General features: G+C 38.6%; 1 protein-coding gene across 1 annotated transcript in view; it reads right to left on the reverse strand.

The window, feature by feature from the left end:
- GNAI1 (G protein subunit alpha i1) overlaps nt 1-22,689 on the reverse strand; it is an 86,344-nt gene extending 63,655 nt beyond the window's left edge. Inside the window, exons 1-2 of the mRNA XM_058725275.1 lie at nt 22,570-22,689; nt 21,860-22,028 (exon numbers count right to left, since the gene is read on the reverse strand). Of these exons, the coding sequence (XP_058581258.1) occupies nt 21,860-21,977 (118 nt within the window). The 5' untranslated portion in view covers nt 21,978-22,028; nt 22,570-22,689. The remainder of the gene's footprint in view (nt 1-21,859; nt 22,029-22,569) is intronic.
- Between the last annotated feature and the right edge of the window lie 363 nt (nt 22,690-23,052).

The raw sequence follows: 23,052 nt of genomic DNA on the forward strand, positions 1-23,052 counted from the left end.
CCTTTATTATGTTGATATGGAATAAGTGTACTTATAATATATGCTTGGGTATTTATTTCACCTTACAGAGGATATCTTAAATCCCTCACTCACCACTAGATCCAGGGTACAAGAACTTTCTCTTTCCTTGCTTTCACTTCTTCCAACAGGATACATGGCATGTGATAAGCATGCAATATGTGCTTACAGAATATACCATATGTATTTAAGACAGGGGAAAAGTGTTTGGGAGAATTATGCAAATCAACATGGCATTCTCAACAACTAAGGCCTGCTCCAACAGTATTTGTTAAAAGATGGCTAAGGATAAGCTCCAACAGAATTGCCTGCTCATACATACATTAGCTTTCTAATAGTCTACTCAGTGACACGGTGAAATTTTTTTTCTTAAACATCTAACTACATAGCTCTGTTATCATTCCTTCTGGAATGCCATTGCTACTTAAAATTTCAAAACCTCAATTATAATCACTGATCTTTAGTAATAAAGACACCAGCCTACTCACTGACTTTGACACCTTAATGACTAAGAGTGCAAAGTCTTGAAAACTAGACTACATAAAATATATTCAAAGAAGATAAGCATGTAGTTTTTGTCTAACCTTGATGAAATCATGTGATTTCAAAACAAAAACAGTACTTCCAACAACCAAATTCTGAAATCATGAAAACCTTTATCATAGACTTGGCACACACACACACCCCGCCCAAAATTCATTTTTACACTTTATACATGTATTGTCTGGTAGAAATACAGAATTCGAAACTTAAATTGCCAACACTATCAAAGGAAATTTTGTTTCCATTTCTATGTAAGAAAAAACAATTCAATTATGACTTAAATATCCAAAAAATCAAAACAATTTATTTGATTAATAGCAACCCTGAATGGTTTGTTCTCATTCATGCAAGGAGACTCAAAGCATTAAATTTTCTTTTTACCAAAGAAATCTTAATAGTTGAAAAGTTTCATAATCCTACTTATTGAGTCAATAATTTTGAAAACTCTCTGCGCTTTGGGTAGAAATACATTTATAGATAATCCATACAAAAATAAATTTTCAAAAGCATGTTACAATGTTATAAAGAATAACTGACCTATGACTTCATTTTTTTTATATGTGACACGTATTTTTGCTGCAGTAATATTTCTCACTAAAGATAAAACTATATTTTATAAAGATAACTTATTTTTAAAAATACGGTATCTGTGGCCTAATAAACTATAAATCCAAGTCTTTCATAATTAGACCCTACATATAATTCTGGAGCACAGCCCAGAAAGCTAATGCTGAGGTCAAAGCTCTAGTTTCAATAACTGAAATCTTTCGAAGTTCTTCAACTCAGAGAAAATACCATTTTCAAGAGGTTTTAATAGTCTTCTCTCAACTGTAAAACATACCCATCATTTGCTTTACTGTAAAGAAAACAATCCTAAACAATTATGTAGCAATTGAACCATAAACCTAAATAAAGCTACTCTAGTAAAGAATATAAACTATGGTAGAAGCGTATTTATCCAAATAAAAAATTAATGCCCAGGGGCACCTGGGTGGCTCATTTGGTTAAGCATCAGACTTCAGCTCAGGTCATGATCTCATGGCTCATGAGTTCGAGCTCTGTATGCTAACAGCTCAGAGCCTAGAGCCTGCTTCGATTCTGTGTCTCCCACTCTCTGCCTCTCCCCTGCTCGCTCGCGAGCTCGCGCTCTCTCTCTCTCTCTCTCTCTCTCTCTCTCTCACACACACACACACACACACACACACACACACACACACAAACATTAAAAAAAAAAAAAACCCTAAATAAATGAAAATGAATGCCCCAGATAATATCAGTCTGGAAAATAACATACATTAGAGTTAACAGAATCAAGCTCTATTACCCCAACTCTGCCATTCTTTCCAGGGCAAACTCCTGAGAGTTTGGGAAAGATTAAAGCTTTATTTCTGAAGTCCCTATGCACTGAGTTCAATCCTAGTTTACCATAACTGTACCAAATATAAAATTTGCCACATTTTTACAGGTGCTTAAAAACACACCCTTAACAAAATATTTACAATCCCAAACTCAAATAAACACAAGACATTATAATAATAAAAATATCAAAGGTATACCTCTTTATTGCTTTCCTAAAAAAAAAAAAAATCAGTTTAATGAGTATATAAACCAGATTTCCATAAAAACTTATGTAGTTTGGCTGCATGAAATCTTCCTAGGAATTACAGTACAGGAAACAGAACAGATATCACAAAAGAAGATTAATAAAACTAAATAATTTTCTAAATGCAAGGAAAGTATTATTTTCATTTCACTAATTTTTCTTTCTTCTTCTTGCCCATGGCACAAAAACTCTTTTTCTTTTGTTTTTTGTTTTTGTTTTTTTTTTTGTAGTTTCTAAGTAAAGTACCCAGGGTTCTGTTTCAGGATAAGACCATTATCTAATATGAACCCTCAAAATAAGCTGACCAGAAGCACTCCTTTGTACGTTTATTATATTTTAGCAGTTTGGGTGGAACAATCTATCCCAGGCATCTTTGAGTTATTAACCATCTCACTCTTTTTCTTCAATTATATCAGAGCAAAACTACTCCCAACATATTCCTGGTTAACCTGTAGAAAGGGAAATTGTCTTAACTTCAATTTGATAATTAGACATATCAGTGTTCAAATATACTTCCAAAGTTATTAGAAAAATACTATACAAGCATTAACTACAGCTTCCCAATTTTTAAGATACAGATATTATAATCAAAACCTTAAACCAGCGGGACACCTGGGTGGCTCAGTTGGTTAGACGGCCAACTCTTGATTTCGGCTCAGGCCATCATCTCAACGTTTGTGGGTTTAAGCCCCTCATCAGGCTCCACACTGACAGTGTGAAGCCCGCCTGGGATTTTCTTTATGCTTCTCCCCTGCTCATGTGTGCACATGCGCTGTCTATCAAAATAAATAAACTGTAAAAATAAAATTAAAAAATAAAAAACTTAAACCAGGGATTTAAAACTGTATATTATGCCTATATCAAAGAAAAAAGGATGCAAAATTAAAATGAACAGATAAATTAATCAAGCTTGTCATGTCTAATGTAATCTTCCCACGTAGAGTCTCTGTCATCATCATGCTTGGTGGGGCCAGCTTGTCAATGACAGGGTTATTTTCACATTGTAGCATATAATATTTTAGCTACTTTGGTTAATGGGCAAGTAATTGACACAAAAAAGGTCTTTCTAAAATATAATGATCCACATTTACTCTTTGGTGAATATAGTTGGTAAGTACAATTAACTCTTTCTTCAAAGATTCAGGATATTTCATTGTACATGTATTTTTAAAATATACATATTTCATTTTTCACTTGAAATACTTCCACCCTAGATAAAGAAGATGTAAGAGAGAAGATCGAATCTATACTAAGCCCAGATTGTACCCTGAAATTGGTTTCTCTCATTTTTAAAAAATGAAACACTGACACTATTTTAATGTATAGGTAGGAGTTATTCTTCCCTTAAAAAAATCCATTGACTTTCACAGATGCAAAAGCCCACTTAATAACATAAGGATGGGGGCTTACTTTAGATACAAGCCTAAGAAAGTACTTGACAAAACCAAGAGAGTTAAGAACCTGGAATTTGATGAGGAGATGAGACAGACAAGACCTAGCCTGGCCACTTACCAGTCACATAACCTTGGGCAAATTACTATCTATCTAAGCCACAATTTCCTACCTTGCAATATGACATTAATATTCCCTATCTCTTTCTAAAAAACCGAAGAAACAGGGTCCATGAAAAAAGAAATGAGGAGAGCAATGAAAGGAGAATGAAGAACATAAATATAAAAGTAATCAACTCAATACAAACATTTCAACGTAATATTCTTATTTGTGCCCTTGAATAGCTAAAGGGCTGAATAGTTAACAGCTCTGACCTTGAAACTGTGCCTCCCCTTATAAGTTCAAAGCCCACCCCCGGAATTTATTCCTCCCATGAATAATGCTTCCTTTTGTTTTATTTTGCCACTAAACTCCTTGAGGACAGGACCCACGTTTGAGTCATGTTTGGATCCACACACCTGACATAGCCCATAGTAATATTTACTGAATGATATCTGCATTAAGGTCCAGAGATATTTTCCTCATGTATAAAATCAGGCTACATGGTAGGAACACTACTGAGCCTTATGATTCATGATACTCACAGATGATTTTTCAATGAGGCATTTATTCCAAGGAAGGTGGGAGCACCACAGGAATGAGGGTTTTGCAACAGCTCAATTACAGAAAGTGGAGGAGAGAATTGAGACATCGTGTGGGATTTGATAGTATAGGCATGCCAAATGCAAAAGCAGTCAATACTTCATTCATATCACAATCAGCACAGAAAAAGTAAAGTTCATAAGAACTGTATAGTTTGTACTTTTGTTTGTAATATTTTTGGCTTTGTGAGTGCTTAGAAGTTAGATATGTATGATTTTTATATATATTGCATAATTGTATCTATTTAAGTGATACTGCAATAAACGTAAATCAATATTAGGAATCTGTAAGAAGGGCTTCCTCTTTATTAAAGACCCAGATATTATTCAACTTTGATAAACGCTGTCCCAAACTCTGCTCATAAGTGGGCAGGACTGGACACTGGTAAGGATGGAAAGGTATTCCTAGAAAGAACAGCAGGAGCAAGGGTATCAAGATGGGAAAGCATGAGACATACTCAGAAATTGCCAAGAGACAGTCACAGGAAATATGGAAAGGCAGGGTGGAAGCCGAAACAAAGAAGCTCTTGAATACCATACTAATAAACAAGGTGATACTCTGTAAATAATCACAACTACTAAAGACTTCTGAGAAATTACTGATAAGATCAAAACTGTCATTCAGGAGGACTAATTTAGAATGAAGGGCGGAAAGTGTGGAGGTAGGATGACCAGGTAGGAGGGTATTATAGCAGATTAATTTATGTGAAAATGGAAGGCAGGGGATGATGAACAAGGCAATGGAAATGAGAGTAAACAGGGATGGGAAATAACCAGATGTGGGAGCACAGAAAAAGAAGATTCCAAAATTGACATGATTTAGCCTACAATAACAAAACTTCTGTTTACTTATGAAATACTTCAATCATACAAAAGTATCCAGAAAATAAGAGAACAAACGTGTGCATTCAGCACCCTGCTTAAGAATTAAAACATTACAGGGGGCTCCTGGGTGGCTTAGTAGGTTAAGTGTCCAACTTCGGCTCAGGCCATGATATCACAGTTCATGGGTTCAAGCCCCACATGGGCTCTGTGCTATCAGTCCAGAGCCTGGAGCCTACTCTTAATTCTGTCTCTCCCTCTCTTTCTGCCACTCCCCACTGGCACTCTTTTTCTGTCGGTCTCAAAAATAAACAAACATTAAAAAAATTAAGAATTAAAACATTACAACACCCTGGATACCTCTCCCTCTTCTACCTCCCTTTTTCCCTTCTTCAAAATAACCAACACTCTCACTCAATTTGATGTGTAGCCTCACCAGGCATTTCCTTATACTTTTGCTATATTTGCTCTACCTACAAACATAACCATGAAACAGTTTTGAAGATTTTTTAACTTTATGTGAACGTGTCACAGAACATACTATTCTTGCAAACTGCGTATTTAACAATGTCAATGAGATTTATCACACATTTTCTCTAATATTTAATTTGTGTAATTGTATATAGTATTTAATGTTCAACATGTATTTATTCATTCTCATTTAATCACACCTGATGGTAAATAATTTAGATATTTCAAAATTTGCTACTACTAGCAATATTGCAGGAAACATTTTTCTTGGTAAAATACAACACATTCTCTGGAGTCTATACCTGTGAGTGGGATTATTACATCCAAGGGATATGTATCTTTACCCAAAATGGTTCTAGCAACCGCTGTTCCCACCCAATAGCATATTAAAGTTATCCCAGTCGGCATTTGGTGTTGTCTGATTCTGACAGGTGTAAAATGCATGTCATTTTAATTTGCATTTCCATCATAATAGGTGGTACATAGTATGCTTTTGCTCCATTTTGTTTATGGTACCTATTTCATCAAAGTTACCATGGATGAATCAATTTTGTCTACTACAGTTTGCATTTTTCCCTTCTTGTTTAAGAAGGTCTTCTCTTCTACTGATGAGAAAAGTTCGCAGGTTTTATATTCAAAAGGCATATATAACGAACACAAAAATGTCGTTTGTCAAAATCACTCAAGGCACAGATACAGAGCCAACAATTCAAGCAATTCTAAATCTTCTTACTGAACTTGAAGTAAAACAAGGAATGTATGTCCAAAAGTTACAAAATCAAGAAGCACACAACTGGGGAAATAATATGCAACAAATATGCAAAGTATCACAGGACAGGTTCTGATGAATCTCAAAATGGACCAGACTCACTTCTTTAGAACAGACAGTCCTTCCACCACCCCTCAGCAAATTCCAGATTGCAGATTAAAGCAACAATGTGAAGCATTTTTACTCACCAGTTTAGTACAGATAATTACAAGAACCCTCAATGTTAATGAGGGTAAGACGAAACAGCAGCCTCACATGCCACCTGCAGGGGTGGAAAATGGAACATGTGGGGAAAGCAATCTAGCTGTACATATTGTAAGTCTAAAAACAGTTCAAACATTCTAAGCCACTAATCTTAGGAAATAATCAGGAATATAGGCAAAGATATATGCACAAAAGATGGTCATCACGGCATATCTGATTATAAAGCTGGAAGACCTCAATTTTCAACATTAGTGTGACTCAATAAATTATGGCACATCTATAAGACGGATTACTATGTAGACACTAAACATGAGAATACACAGGCGCTACTTAATGATAGGTAACTGTACGAGCCAAAAAAATATACAGCTATATACATATACACTATCATGTCAAAATGCATACAGAAAAGAAGCTTACTCAAATGTTTATTTTCCCAAATGTTCAAAAAACACATGCAATACTTAGAGTCAGCCTTCAAAAATAATTAGAAACGAGAACACAAGAGAACAATGCCTGTATTTTCTTCCTATAATAAAATAATGCTGTATATAACTGCAGATTTTCAACTTAGAGATACTAGTAACATCTCACATAAGTCTCAAAACTAAACAACACAAAACATGTGAGACAGTGAACATATGTGCCATTGGTGATGAACAGCCTGGTGAAAAAGCCACTTCTTTGTTGTTTAGAAGGTAATAAATAATTTTTTGATACTAAGATGTAAAAAGGAAGGAGCACCAAACTTGTTTGTTTGTTTGTTTAAACAGAACCTAACAGTCCTTTCCTTGGCTTTCTGAGGAGCAGGCTCCATGATTCTGAACTGTTCCCCTACCACAGGTCCCTGGACCAGAGAGGATTGAGTATTTGACCAAAAGGTAGTCCAAGCGCTCCATAGCTGGGGATAAAAGATGGGCAGATCAAAAGCTGTCTGATTTTGGAAAACTAAATGAGAGTTTGAGGCAGTTGAGTGGTATAAACTAAGCATAAAGCTTACAGAGTGTGGAAACTAGGAGGCTGGAAGGACACCATTGCAATGCCACGCAGCTCCAAAGCCAAAGGCACAGTCTTGGTTCCCAACCCACCAGCTTTAAAGTTTCAGCCTTGGGTTTCCTCTGAGCTGTCTGTGTCATAATATGTTCTTTGCTGGAGCTAGCCTGAGGAGTACCTCTTCCTAGCACATAAAAAGCCTTGCCTATAAACAGAAGTACTCTTCACACACTCACCATGCCAATGTTTACTTTATCTACCAGCACAGATGCCATTTTTATAAGAGAATAATATATGAATATTAAATATAAGAGAAACAAAGATAATTAGGAAGAAAAACACTTTATGAATATTTTATGCCCAAGAAAGTTGCAGAACGCATCTTTCATGAAGGCTCTATACTGAGGTTATCACACTATTATTGCATTAAAGTATGAAACAATCTTGGATCTATACCACATAATCCATTATTAGAAGAAACACATTCAGAATATTACTATAACAACAGAAATGCTCTGGTTGAATGCTTCAATTTCAGGCACTCACATATCAAGCTTTAGAATCTTAATAGCAGTAAATTAAACTTGGAAAATGCCCCAAATGGAAATGATACATTATTAAAAACCAACCTTTCTTAAATCAGACTATATACATAGGAAATACATGACAAGTGACATCTCTATATTCTTACTCAAAATGTTCTATCAAATGCACTGAATACCCTGTTGCAAACTTATCCACATAATATTTAATGGTTAAAACTATCATAAATCTAAATAACTAATCTTAACTTTCAAAAATCCACACAAACCATTATGCCAAATGATCTCTAGAATATCATGCAATTCTGAAAATATTAAAGTTGAGATCTCAACTGAGTCCCCCATGTATATGGATTCATTCTACAAAAACTATAAAGCATTTTCTACTTTTATTCAGAAAAATATAAAAATGAGTCTTTTACCTGAAAGACTCAGTCTGATGCTTATAGTTTCTACCTTTTTTTAAAAAATAACATTTTCTTACTGATGAACAAAAACATCCACATGCACCCAAATATAATTCAAAAATCTACACAGTCTATGAATTATAAAGCAAAGGTTCTGCTGACTGGTTCTCCAAAGATAGCCACTGTTAAGAGTCTGTTAAGAGTGTTCTATTTTTCAGAACTTTTTATACTGCTTACATTTGATACTAGAGTTTAAGTTATCTCAGATGTGTACCATGGGCCACACTGTTGGTTGATAACTTTTTAAGAAGTTAGTTCTAAAATTCTAAGCATCATCACCAGGTTTACAATGTAAATTACTTTGGAGTTTCTTACTTATTCTTTGCTCTGTAAGTTTTTGGATAGCTTTTGGCAAAAAGCAGTAAAATTCAACCTGATGTATAAATGCAATCATCCAAAAAAAAGTTAAAAAGATCTACTACAAAGGCACAGTATGACAAATGAGAGAGAAAAGGAATCCAGAACCCATGTTTTAAATACTTAAAATTGTAAGTAAACAAGTCAAAGTAAGCGTATTGCTTTCATCTTATGGTTAAAACACTTAAAGAATGTTTTCTCTACTTGAGTTAATATCGGCTTCCCAAACATTGTTCCATTTCCAGATACTTAGACAATGCAGGCCACAGGATGCCAAAGCTGGCATCCTATAAACATCTGTTGAATGAATTTACATGTTTCATAAGAACCAGGTGTCATAACTTACCTAACAGCGGAGCCTAACCAGCAAATGAAAAAAGTGTAAATCATTTATGCTATATTTAATCACAAAATGTTACATATTTTGTAATACTTGCCAGTAAATATTAATGTAAAGAATACTGTCTAAGATCAGAATTGCCTTTTAAAGGGAATGGACATCATGTTGTATATGCGGCTAGATTAGGTTTAGATTAGATTAGTTGAGGTTATGTAAAAATAGTATGATTATTTCAAGACCAATGCCTATAAACTTTCCCAGAGTTTGCAATCATCCTTTATTTACTTCTGAGAAAGGAATTTCATCATGGACATTACCAGATGAGAGTGTTCATAAAAACATATTTGTAAGGTCACATTCAACCTGACCTGAAAAATCCTATCATTAAAAGAAGAAATTCACTTTAAAAAATATGGCTAAATACACAGAAGATTCATTATGACTAATTATACTTTATGATCACTCTCCAGGAAGTGCATGTTTCCATGCAAGATAATATCAAATAGTTTTTCTCAAAATGCTCTATTAAAAAACCATTCCAGAGTAACATAAAAGCTTAACTACTAAGTGTGATAGGCTTCACATATGCACATGTACAGACATGCAAGTGTATAAATTACAGTGAGCACTTACTTTGTGCAAAACACTGTTTTAGAAACTTTACAGATGAGGTTAAGGGAGATTTCATGAAGGTGGCAAAGATGGGATAAATCGTGAAAAATGCTTATGCAATGGATAAACGGAATCATCCAGGAGAATCACCCACTCTAGGACTCTGCTTCCCGAGGCATGGACTGGACTGGGGATCGGCAAAGGCAGCCCCCAAGGGCCTGTGAGAAATGTAGAATCTCAGGCCCCATCCCACACCTAGAATGAAAATCCACATTTTAAAAGATTCCAACTTATTTTTTTATGCATATTAAAGTTTAAATCTAAGAAGAGTTGCTTTATGAAAATAAGGGGAACATACGTGGTCCAGCAAGAGCATACAATAAAGACAAGTGTGATAAAAACCTAACTTCAGAGCATGAATGTAAAGAACAATGGAGAAAGTAATGTGAGAAATATTTTGAAAATTACTGATGTGTTTCCTTTTTTCTCCTCTGCATTTACGTGAATAATGGGAGAGGAGGCAGACAGGTTGTATTAAAGCCATCAGATGAAAACAGAGGAGTACAAGTGGCTTACTTTGCAGGCATCACATGGCAGAGACTGTAAGCCTGGCAGCCACAGGGCAATCAGTGGCACAGTGGCAACTGCTGAAGGCAACTACAGATAAGAAAGGCAGAGAGTCACTTGTATCTTGATATCCCTCTTTGAGCCATAGTTTCAGAAGTGAACAGTATGTCAGAGAAGATGAAGAGACTGCTAACAGCAGAGGGGCCTATTTGGGATCCTAAGAGAAGAAAGTCACCTAGGCAGGAACACATCCAAGCAGCCTAGTGGAGAAGTGCGGCTGAGCAGAGGGAACACCTGAGCTCATCTTTCTGCAGCATATCGGCAACACTGATAGGACATGATTTTCCTCGTGCTGGGTGTGACCAGAGAAGGCAGAGCACTCAAGGTAGCCAAGAGTCTGGCTACCAATATTGGCTGCAGCAAAGGGTTGCCCAGGAAAAACCATACCCATGAGACACAAAGGAGAGTCAAGACAGAAGAGGAGATGACCCTGGCTGTGAACAAAATGAGACATAATAAACCAATAAGCAGTGGATGCTAGCAGGCAAGAAAAAATCTGACTGCCAGGGACAGGGACACAATGGGAATTAATGAGGATCTCCACAACAGTACTGGGAGATGCAACCCACCATACATGCACACGCACACATGCACACACAATCACATAATCACATACCTCTCACCCTAAGCAGAGACCACATGAGTAAAGGGTAGAGGGAGGCAAAAACAAACACACAAACAAAACTGCACAGGAATGAAGCGAAACCATAAGTTCACTGTTGCCGGATGATAAAAACCAAGACAGGAAAATAAGTGGAATATTTAGAAAACAAACTCAATGGAGCTTTGGACTACCTGGGTGTGAAAGCAAATAAGGAATCAAGGATCTCTTGATTTCTTGCCACCAACTAAAATAAAGGAAACAGGGAGAAGAAGAAAGTGATTAAGTGGGTGAGAGATGACACCTTCAGCTTTGGAATATTGTGTTAATAAGGTATATTTGAAGTAAACCTGCCGTCTACTTTCAAGCCACGATACGAGGGTGCACAGGATTCATGCAGACAATGTGCTCATTAATACACGCTCACAATAAAAAAATTACTAGAAGATACAATCTACCTACTGTGAAATAGTCAAGACACTACAAGTATCTGAACCTTAAGAATTTTAAATAATAAATTTTTCACAAAGAGACTATAAAAGTACAGAATGATGAAAGTGGCTTCTTAAAAAAGGTGGAAAATATAAGAATAAACTATTTCCAAAAGATTAAAAATGGTTTCTAGAAATACAAATATTACTAATAAAATTAAAAATTCAGTATGTTAAAAGTCAGATGAGGTTATGGCTAAATGGATAAAAGTGAAGTAAAATGATATATAAGTAACATAAAAAGATAAGGAGATAAAGAAAAGAAAAAAAAAAACGGAGACAAAGTAAGAGATAGGAGGTTACAATGAGAAGCCTGACCTAATTATAGAAGAAAATCCGGAAGACAGAGATCAACCATAAGCTCTCTGTAAAAATATATATACTTGTGTGAGTTATGTGAGTGCCCGTTTTATTTCTCAATACTTCTATATAATTGAAAGAGTCCACAATTTTAAAATAAAAAGCAATTTAAATAGCAAAAGGAAAGTGAAAAAGTAAAAATGGGAATGCAGCCTAACATTTTAAAATGTTTAGGTGAAAAATGAGGAATTAAAAATGATTTAAGGAGAGTATGGATACTTCTGCTTAGATTTCATTACTTTTAATGCTGGGCATGATCTGACAGTGTTTATGGACGAGGATGCAGGAGTCTTTGGAGAAATGTGAAGATAGCAGAGAGAACCAGGGTGGACGGAAGAAGGTTCTGGGAAGCAGGAGAGGACGAACGAGTGGAAGCAGGTGCACAGCACTGGTTCCAAGGAGAACCATCTCATCGGTTCCAGCAACTTAAATGACCAGACTGATGACTTATTACAGTCACAGAACATCTCTTGCATATAATTCTTCATCTTGTTGCTGATAACACTGACTGCTCAGTTTGTGAAAACTCAGTAGATCAATTTTTAATTGCACTAGAAATAAATGTAACTCATGAAATTAGGTTAACTTCAGAACTACCAATAAGAAGACAGTTATCTTCTAATTCCTATTACACTGATCTTAAATGCAGTTTACTCACAGGTCCCGTGCTTCTTAAGTATCATGAAAGGCTGTCAAATAAAAGACATGTGCCCAAACAAACAAAAATACAATAAAGATTAGGTAAATAAATTACTAGAAAAAATTTTAGACTGTGCCTTCCAAAGGCAAAGTAAACAGAAAGGCAAATGTCACCAAGTTAATTCAAAGCTAAGTCTTAAGAAGACTCCTTTGAAATATTATTAAAAGAGATAAATACTACCACAGATTCAATGCTTCATTGCTTATCAGGGTTACTACCACTTTTCGAGAGATGCTTTTCTTAAAAGTAAATTCATGATAATTTTGGAGTTTTATTAGGAATTTGAGTCATCGGCGCAGAAAGTTTCAAAAGGTTTTTAAATTTGTGGGAAGTAATCGTAAATTCCCGAGAAATGGCACATTCATTTGAGTCAATTCAAATAATGTTTCATAACTTATACTAACAGCCTTGTTTTATTTTCAAGAAAGATAAAAGGAAAGTTTGCAGGAAATTACTCCATTTGTTCTAAAAATGGGTAATAAAAAGGAGAACAAAATTACTTTTAAATCATTTATAAAGTTTTCCCATTACTTAAAATCCACTCTCTCTAGAATTCCTAACATAACACATGTATTTACCTGGTCTATTCCCAATGGGGAAACTATTAACATAAAGCCAAGTCCCACAAGGGAGCCATAGTAGGATCAAAAACTAGATACGAAAATTGATTTTAGGGGCAGCTGGGTGGCTTAGCGGATTGGGTGTCCAACTCTTCATTCTGGCTCAGGTCATGATCATGTTTGTGGGGTGGAGCCCCTGGGCTCTGGGCTGACAGCGTGAAGCCTGCTTGGGATTCTCTCTCTCTGCTCCCCCTGTGAGTGTGTGCTCTCTCAAACTTTTTAAAAAAGATTGATTTTATATTTCCTTATGTCTTCCCTATATACATACCCCTTGCTAAGAGGAGCCAACAAAAGGATTTAATGTCTATGACCATAAGTGGATCAAACTGCAAGGAGGCAGAGAGGGAGGGCTGACCCCAAAGAGGCTCTAAAGTATTTATCATAACAGCTTATATTTATTGAGAATTTCTGCACCATGTACAAGTCTGAGAACTCTGGATGCTTTAGTTTATTGTGCCCTCAACCCCTATGAGGTAGGTACATTTGTCATCTGGAATTTATGGAAAAGAAAACTAAACCTTAAAGAATTGGGATAACATGTCCAAGATCTCAAGGAGAACATTTTACTGCCAGAGTCCTAGGTCAACTGCCTTTCCCCGTGTAGAGAGTCTCTGGACAGAGCTAAATAAACCTCAGAAGACCAGAAGTCCTTCTATGTGGGGGAATGTAAGAAAACTTATAGATAGCAAAGGCTCTTCCAGAATGCAGGTTTCTATACAATAAACTGCTTACAGCCAATCATGATTTAAAAAAATAACCTCAGAAATGCATAGAAATGAACAGATTTATAACCACAGTAATTTCTGACAGATATGTGACCTCCACCCCGCATCCCACAACGTCAACAATGAAGATCCCATTAAAGCTCACCTTCCCCAGTATCTATTATTATACCATTTCTTTCTTCCCTATTTGCCATTCTGAAAAACTGTAAATTTTCTTAAGGATTTGGTAAACCCAAGGCATAACTCAACACCAAAAATATAGAATGCACTTTGCAAAATGTCACCAATGATGATTCTTGCCACATGAGGACAGGCAAGACATAAAGAACAGACTGTGGTCCATTTCTGAGCACCCTGCTGGCTCCAGAAAGCCAAAGTTACAATCACATTGTCCTGCAGTGGTAGATAGGACTCAGAGAACACATTTGATGCCTTGTTGAATGACTGCATGCATTTTAAGAAAGTATTTGAATAACATGTGAAACAGCAATGCAACAATCCTGCTGAAAATACTGTCCAGAATACACAAATATAAAAATCACATTTCACTCTACACCTAATTTACCAAGAGTTATAATATTTTCCTGATCCTGCAACAAGAATTAGGTACCTCAAATTAATTCCAGGTTTCAGAAGTGAGTAATAATACAGTAGGTTTTAGTTACTCTAACCAGCAAGATATTAAAAAAATAAAAGAGCATACATTGGGCCCAAACTCACGAAAATTGCCCAATGCAGCGGCACCTAGGTGGTTCAGCTGGTTAAGCGTCTGACTTCAGCTCAGGTCATAATCTCGCAGTCTGTGAGTTCGAGCCCCACATCAGGCTCTGTGCTGACAGCTAGGAGCCTAGAGCCTGCTTCAGATCCTTTCTCTCCCTCACTCTCTGCCCTTCCCCCACTTGCACTCTCTCTCTCAAAAATAAAATATAAAAAAAAAATTTTTTTAAAAATTGCCCAATGCACAAGAAAATATATCAACTTTTTCACTTTAAAAGATTACCAGTCAAAATTAATGTTCAATAATGTAACCAGTCATTCATTTAATCAACATTTATGGAAGGACTACTCTGCGCTATTAGCTGATAAACAAGTCAGACGGGATTCATGCTCAGAGGAAACCAATCCCACAGAGAGGCACAACAGACAATAAAAAAAAGTAAATGCACAAGATGATTTCAAAATGGTGTAATTAGGCAGGGAGGAGAAGGAAGATAAATTTAGACTAGATGGTCAAGAAAAACTTCACTGATGAGGAGGCATACCAAAAAAAAAAAAGTCTTATTCTTTAACTTACTGCAGTGAAATACTAACCATGGGTTCATATGGAGCACTAGAAACTGGTGATTTTGCTGTTATGATAATAGTCACATAAATTGCAAAGGACTGAGAAAATAAAATTACAATCATTCTGTATGCCCTAAAGTTATACATGCGATGTTAAGGATATCTAGAAGTGGGGTGCTGCTGCAAAAAAATACTAAAACTGTAGAAATGGCTTTGGAATCAGGCAATGGGCAGAGGCTAAAATTCTGAGGAATAAGACAGAAAAAGCCTAAATTGCCTGACACAGTAGAAATACAAATTTTAACACCTACATGAGTATATGTTGGAGGAAACATACGTGATCTCAGAAAATATTTTCACTGTCATGAACAGTCTGCTAATAGACATATGGACATTAAATGTGCTGCTGGTGAGGACTTGGATGGAAAGGAGGAACGTGTTATTATAAACGAGCAGAAAGGGGATCCCTGTCACCTCACAGCAGAAAGCTTAAGCGAATTATGTCCTGTGGTTATGTGGAAAACAGAACTTACAAGCTATAAACTTGAATATTTAGATAAGGAGATTTCTAAGTAAACTGGTTTTGTTCAAGGTGCAAGCTGTTTTCTTTCTTGTGGTTACAGTAAAATGGGAAAGAAGAAAGATAAATTAAGGGAGTCCGAAATGGAAGAATGCTGTCAGGTCACAATAATTCCACAGGCAAGAAACGGGCTGATAAAATGACTCAGCGGCAGACCTGTGTTACCTTTCATTAAAAAGGAAGGGCGGAGTCCAGCTCCCAGAAGGTGGAACAGGATCACAGAGGATTATTCCCAGGCTCTGAAACCTAATGTAGTTTGAGAAGCTCAAGGGACCGATGACTCCTTTTTTCATTCCACTTTCTTTTCGAACAGGTTTGTCTATAATTGATACCCTGTGCTTGCTCCACTGCTGTATTATAGGAGCACATGACATGTTTCCAAGTTGTACAGGATCACAGGTAGAGAGGAATTTTGTCCCAGGATGACTTACACAGAGAATCTCACCCATACCTGAGTTAGATTATGAGATGTGGGTGAGATTTTGGACATTGTGTTGATAGGGCAATGGGTTGAGACTTTGGCAGATGGTGGAATTTGGTAAATGCATTTTGCAGGTAAGATGCACGTGCATCTTCAGCAGCCAAAGGGAAGACTATGGGAGGTGGAGTAATAGCTCCCAAAGATGCCCACGTCCCAATCCCTGGCACCTGTGAACACGCCATCCTACATGGCAAAAGAAACTGTGTAGATGTGGTTAAGACAAGGATCTTGAGATGAGGCTGTTCCCTGAATTATCCAGGTGGGGCCAATGTAATCACAGGGTCCTTTAAGTGAAAGGAGGCTTCCGAGAGCAATGCTACATGGAAAGACTACCAGCCACTGGGGTTGTGAAGATGAAAAAAGGTCCCATGAGCCAACTAAAGCAGGTAGCCTCTAGATGGAAGCTGGAAAAGAAAATATATGGATTCTCCACTGGAAACTCTAAAGGAAAATTAGCCCTGCTGACCTCCTGATTCTAGCCTGGTGAAACCCATTCTGAATTTCTGACCCCCAGGAATGTAAAGTTAATAATTTTACATTGTTTTAAACCACTAAGTTTATGGCAATGAACGTTCACTTTAAAATTATTTTGCACTATTTCTGCTAACGCTTTTAATTAGTATTTAACAAGTCATGACAGAGGCAGCCTCAGCACTACAAGATTAGGTGCTGTTGACCTTAGTTCATACAGCTCAAATGCCATCTGGGATCTGAGCTTTACCAATGTCACACTACGGGAAGTCACACATTGGGTAACTGCATGCCAAAACATGTGACCAAGAAATATGTGACCTAGAAGTGCAACAAATACATTCAGGTCCTCCCATGTGAATGTGTGGTAGCTTGAACTTTCCAAGGCCAACACATGCATAACAAAACCATTAAGATTATGGTTGGATGTTCACTTTTTGTTTAAAAAATTATAGGAATCTTTCTCAGGTTTCAATAGCATCTCCCACTAAACTCTGTAAGATAGGCATTATATTTCCTAATATCTTCTATTAAATTCTCTAACACAGGCATTGTATTTCCTATCATTGACAAATCTAACAAGACTCATGGTCTTTATTTATGGTTAAAATAGGCCAGTAATAAAGATTAGAAAATGAGATCTTGAAAAAAGAAAAAAAAAATTAAGAACACTACAACATAGCAGACCTTCCTCCAATGAATATTTGCTGTCATTTTCTCTATTTTACCAAATAATATAAGGACTGTGAAAAGTTCTCACAAAAATGGAGAAGTATTCTTAAACCAAACAATCTGCTTTTAGATACCATGTGCTTATTTTGGTCATCGTATACTGTTATTATTCCTTTTTTGTCGACTCTGTTTGGCTAGGTAGTCATTTATTCCCATTAACACTGAGAATGGCAAAGTATGTGGCTTGTATTCTAGGGAAGTCCTAATTCTACACAAGATATTAACATAATTACGAAGTAATTAAGCACATGAAAAAGTTAAGGGTTGTTAGGGATGGATACAAGTACAACTTATAATGATTCTAACCCCTGAAGTGCTCACACTAGTAGCAAAACAGGGCACAAGCCTAAACAACACTAGAAACCAGAGTGCAATATGCTTCGCCATATGCCCACTGTTCCTGTCTGGAGGAGGAGGGTGCCCTGAGGAAAAGAGCACAAGGATAGAGGGAAGCAAGGTCCAGAAGAAAGTTTTTATTGCGCTGGCAATGGAGAAATCAACAAAGTTTCAGAGCCAGTAATTTGCATGATAGAAGAGCAGCCTAGAAGCAAAAGATCAGAAGCCTTCTGGAATTAAGCTGCCAGAGGCATCAGAGAACTTGAACTATAAATTTTAAGAATGAAAAACGTAAGATACAGAAAAATCAGTCTTTTCAAAACACTCGTTAATGTCATCTGCAGTGTCTATCAAAGTAACTGTTCTTAAGGCAGCTGAGGGAGAGAGAAGCACATAACCCATGTTGAAATATCAGGTCCATTTATTCAAGGAAATGGGTTTTCTGACACTTAGGATCCTGAGCCAATGCTAAAGAAATAGTGAAAGCAATGCAAAATCCAAAATCCTGCAACGCCAGAATTTCTCAACCAAGGAAGTCACACAGCAAGTTCACAGGGAACAAAAAAGATTAATGATGTAGCTTCTCAAATAGCTGCTTGCTGGTAGCAATAGAAAAAACTCACTAAGTAGTAGAGATCTTATTCCCTCGCCTCATTTTCACTCAGCCTATAATATTTAAAACAAGCGACAGAAAGAGGGTGTGGATTTTTGTCTGTGAGGATGAGTGGAGAGGATAATGAGGCAGAATAAAGAATTAAAACTCACCTTTAGACTAACTTATGTAAATGAAAATTTTACTTTCATATAATCTAACCCTTTACATCTTTGAAAATTATAATAAAATAATATTCAGTAAGTGCTCATATGTACAATATAGTCTCACTGAAAAAACAGCAAAGCCTAATCATGCTGCCATTTAAAAAGTGATAAATTGCAACCTCCTCAAAGGTTTGACAACAAAAAATGTTTCCCCTGAGACAATGAGCCATCTATGATGGAAAGAAAACTTTGATTATAAAAACAAGTTCCACTATTTAGTATTATTATTCTAACACCAACGCCTGAAAACTAACCTAAAGACCTGAATCACCCAAACCCTGTCCTAATTTTCTTTAGGTCAATGATTAGATTAGGTCCTCTCTTTTTAAAGCCTGATTCACTGCTCCTAATAAGGACAGTGAAATATGTCTGATTAAAAAAAAAAAAATTGTTTTAATTGTAACAGTACCAAATTTTTTTTACTAATGATGTTCATCTCATACCTGAGTCTCTCAACCCAGATGTCTAAAAGACAATGCATAAATGCCTTAAGAAAAAATGCAATATAATGAACTATTTATCTTTGGAGGCTTTTTGTCTTAAATGGAAAAAATTCATTTGATGAAAAAAAAGAAAACAAAATAATTGAAGAAGATGACCTTTTATAAATGGAGTGACAGTGGTTACAGATTACCTAGAAATCATTTTATATTTCTAGTTGATTCAGTTGTTTTATATGGAATTATTTCATCGAGCTGTTTACACATATGACTTTAAACATTCAAAAACGAACCAAAGGTCAGAACTTCACTGCTAAAGACAAATTGGGAAAGAAAAATGTTTTGAAACATTCCAAGAATAACATTTATGAAATAAGCCAGCATTTTGTTTATAGGAACTAGAGTGCCGGGACCCTGCGGCAAAAGGGTAGAGTAGGAGTAAGACCTAAGGAGGAAGGGGAGGGACAGCTGGGCCAATAAGGCAGGGGTGCTAAAGGATTTCTAGAGAGAGAGATGTAGGGAAAAGCAAAACACCAAAGCTAGAAAAGACAGCTGAAGGAACTCAGTTACCTAAAGATTTTTAAAAAATCATTTTGAAATCTTTCTAATGTTACTGGTATAGAAAAACAAAAATCTCAGTTTCTTCCGAAAATCATGACTCTGCTACACTTTTCTCATAACTCTCACTATAGCTGGTTGTAGAGATACAACTTTGACTTCTATATTATACATTCAACTCTGTTAATCTAGGCTCTCATTGGAGGTTGGGGACTTTGGGGACTATCTGGAGACATTTTTCAAGGATCAAAGGCTGAGGGAGCTGTTACTGGCATCTAATGGGTAAAGGCCAAAGAACACCCTACAATGCTCAACATCCTACGATGAACAAGACAGCCTGCACAACAAAGAATTATCCTGCCTCAAATGCCAATGGTGCTAAAGTTAAGAAACACTGATGTCTTCTCAAAATAAGCAAAAACCAACTCCTCTGACCTTTTATCCTAGTCCATCGCTCTCTAATAGACATCTAATTAAAGCCTAAAACACCACCAGAGGACTCATTTTTTTCAGCTGCTTTAAACATGGTGGATGGCTGGCTCAAACTAGAGTCACACCGAAATACACTAAAAGAATACATCAGAGCAGGAGTACAGAAACTCCAAGAACTTTGTAATCTTCCTTTTGTTTCATGTTTGTCTCAAACACATCCACTTCCTAAGAGGAGTATCTACATGTTTCCACATCAAGGTGCGTCTCTTCTATGCTCAATACGCTAAAAATACACTGACCTAGGCAAAATACATTACTTCCTATTAACGTAAAAACTTAGGGAGAGTATTAACTGAGAAAGATTTGTGTTGGTGGCAAGGGTGAAGAAAGCCACCCAGGTCTTTAAAATGCAAAGTTATTTCACAGTTTGTTAGCAAAATGACTCAGATCATTATTACTTTTAGTCATGCCAAGTTTGCTGCTTCTAAGCCTACTAGTAATGGAGAAAAAAAAACCCACCATTTTTCCTGCAGTCATTAAACCAATGAAACAGAAGCTTACTGAAAACAGGTCTGTGCAATATTTCTCTTTTATTAGAACTGTTATAAAACAAAAGCAATCGTTGGAATTGCAGATGAAGATTCTAAGAAATCTTTCACCTACCTAATAAATAGCTATAGTGTGTGCATGTGTGGTGGACGCGGGGGGGGGGGGGGGGGCAGCAAACAAAAGAAAATCTTAACTCATAGATGTACAAGTCTTATGCTGTTAATATTTTCATAAGGTATCCTTCAGTCAAAACCCTGGCTTACTCCTTTTTTGGTCTCTCCTTTCAAAAACCTGGAAAAGACCTCCACATAGCGTTTCACCATGAGAACAATACTAAGAACAAATAAAAGCCTGGCGTGTACCTGGCAAAGCTCATTCATCAGAAACCGTGGCAGCTGGGAGAGAACCGTTTTCCGCGTGACCCTCTCGCACCTTTCACATAGGTTTTCTCCGCTCGAGTATCTGTCTTACCTACTACCAGAGCAAACGTTACCCAACTTTGATGGTTTCCATGTCTCCACAGTAATAAAAAAAAAAAAAAAAAAAAAAAAATCAAGCATCCAGCATAGCCTACTTCCTTAGGCAAGGTAAATATAATCTGCGCTCCTTTAACACTTACTGTGTCGCCACAGGAAGTTAACAGGAAAGACACATTTCAATCCCACGGAACCCCACAAAAGATGCACTAATATCACAAAACGTGACACGCTTGACACGGGAAAACCACAACCGCGATACGACATCCCATAGGAAGGGTTTTCGGGGGGGGGGGGGGAGGGGTGGAGGTGGCGGTGTGTGTGTGTGTGCGCCGCGAATGCCCCTTCATCTTCAGAAGGCTGAGCTAACTTCAAAGAAACAGCATTTACTCGCGACCCGTTCGTTCCTCGGCTCCTCGCGGGGTCCACACCAACGCCTGTGAGCGAGGTAAAGCGCCAGCCCAGGGCCGGCGGGTTCTCACTGGACAGGGAAGAGGGAGGAGGGAGGAGGGAGGAGGGCAGCAGGAGACCAGGGAAAGGAGCACCCGCCTCGGCTCTGCACCGCACCAGCCCCGCTCTCGCCCGGAAACCATCCCCACCGCTCCAAGTCGCGCTCTTGGCCGCTCAGACACGTCCCCTCTGGGTTTCCAAACGCAAGGGGCCCGCAGCAGCCACCGCGGGGCGCCTCGCCCAGCAACCCTCCCGACCCTAGGGCCCCCCGGGACGCGCCCGGCCGCCCTCACCGAGCAGCAGCAGCTTGACCTCGCGCGCCGCCTTCTCGCCATCCTCGCGGAGGTTCCGGTCGATCATCTTACTCCGCTCCACCGCCGCCTTGTCCTCGGCGCTCAGCGTACAGCCCATTGTGCCAGAAGCGAGAGCTCGCCGCTGCTCCCTCCACGTCCGGCGCGCTGCCTTCAAACACAGGTGAATTCTTTCTTTCCGGACGCGGGCGTTCGAATACCTCCCGACGCTGGCCACGAACCACCCCCACCCGCTTCCTAAATGGAGCGAGGAAAGCGCCGTCTGCTAAGCAGCGAGCTGCACCGCGCGGATCTCCCTCGCGGCCAGGTTCCACTCCTGCGTCCCTCAGCGCCCCCCAAGTCCCAGGTTTTCAGGCTCTGGATACAACGTCCGCCGCCCTCCAGCTGGTGGCCGCGCCGCAGCCTCAAGGAGCCCGGCGGAGCTCGGCGTCCGCGCGCCGCCGCGGCCCCGCCCCTACCAGCCCCGCCCGCCCGCCCGCCCGCCCGCCCGCCAGCCAGCCAGCCAGCCACTCCGCGACCACTCCCCGGGCGCGCTCCCGCGCACGTGCCCTCGGACAGCGCCCCCTCGGGTGGGCGCGCGCGCCCGCGCATCCGCGGACCCCGGCTCGGCGCAGCCCCCAGGGCCCGGCGCCCTCGCGCGCGGCCCTTGGAAGCGCCCCCGGAACGTTGAGCTGCCCAGCTGGCTCCCCTACCTCGCTTCCTCCGCGAGAGTGGGATAATTTCTTCCCGCTTACTCACACCAAGGGATCTGTGCGGACCTGCCCCTTCGGGGTGCGGGTGGGAGAGCTGCCAAAGTTGGAAGCTGAAAAAAGCCAGTCCTGGGCGTTTGAGCATGCCCAGCTCCGGCAGCCACGCACGGGTGTTCAAAATGTAAACCCCTGTCGGCTGGCCTTCAGGGTTGTGGGAAATAGAGGGAGCTGGGAAGGGAACGGAGCCACAGCGAAAGCAGAGATGGAGACAGTGGGGGAACAAGACTGGGAGGGGGTGAAGAGATTAACTTTCTTCCTTCCAGTTTTTCTTTCCTTCCTTCTCTTCCCTCCCATCCATTCTTTCGTTTCTTTTCACAGAACATTTTAATGGATTGAGGAAATGTGAGACAATATTCAGAGTATATTTTAAAATGACAAGAGCAATAAAACACACCTACACAGATACATCTGCTCTGCACCATAACT

This window comes from Neofelis nebulosa, chromosome 4 (genome assembly GCF_028018385.1).
Source record: "Neofelis nebulosa isolate mNeoNeb1 chromosome 4, mNeoNeb1.pri, whole genome shotgun sequence".
Classification (NCBI taxonomy): Eukaryota; Metazoa; Chordata; class Mammalia; order Carnivora; family Felidae; genus Neofelis; species Neofelis nebulosa.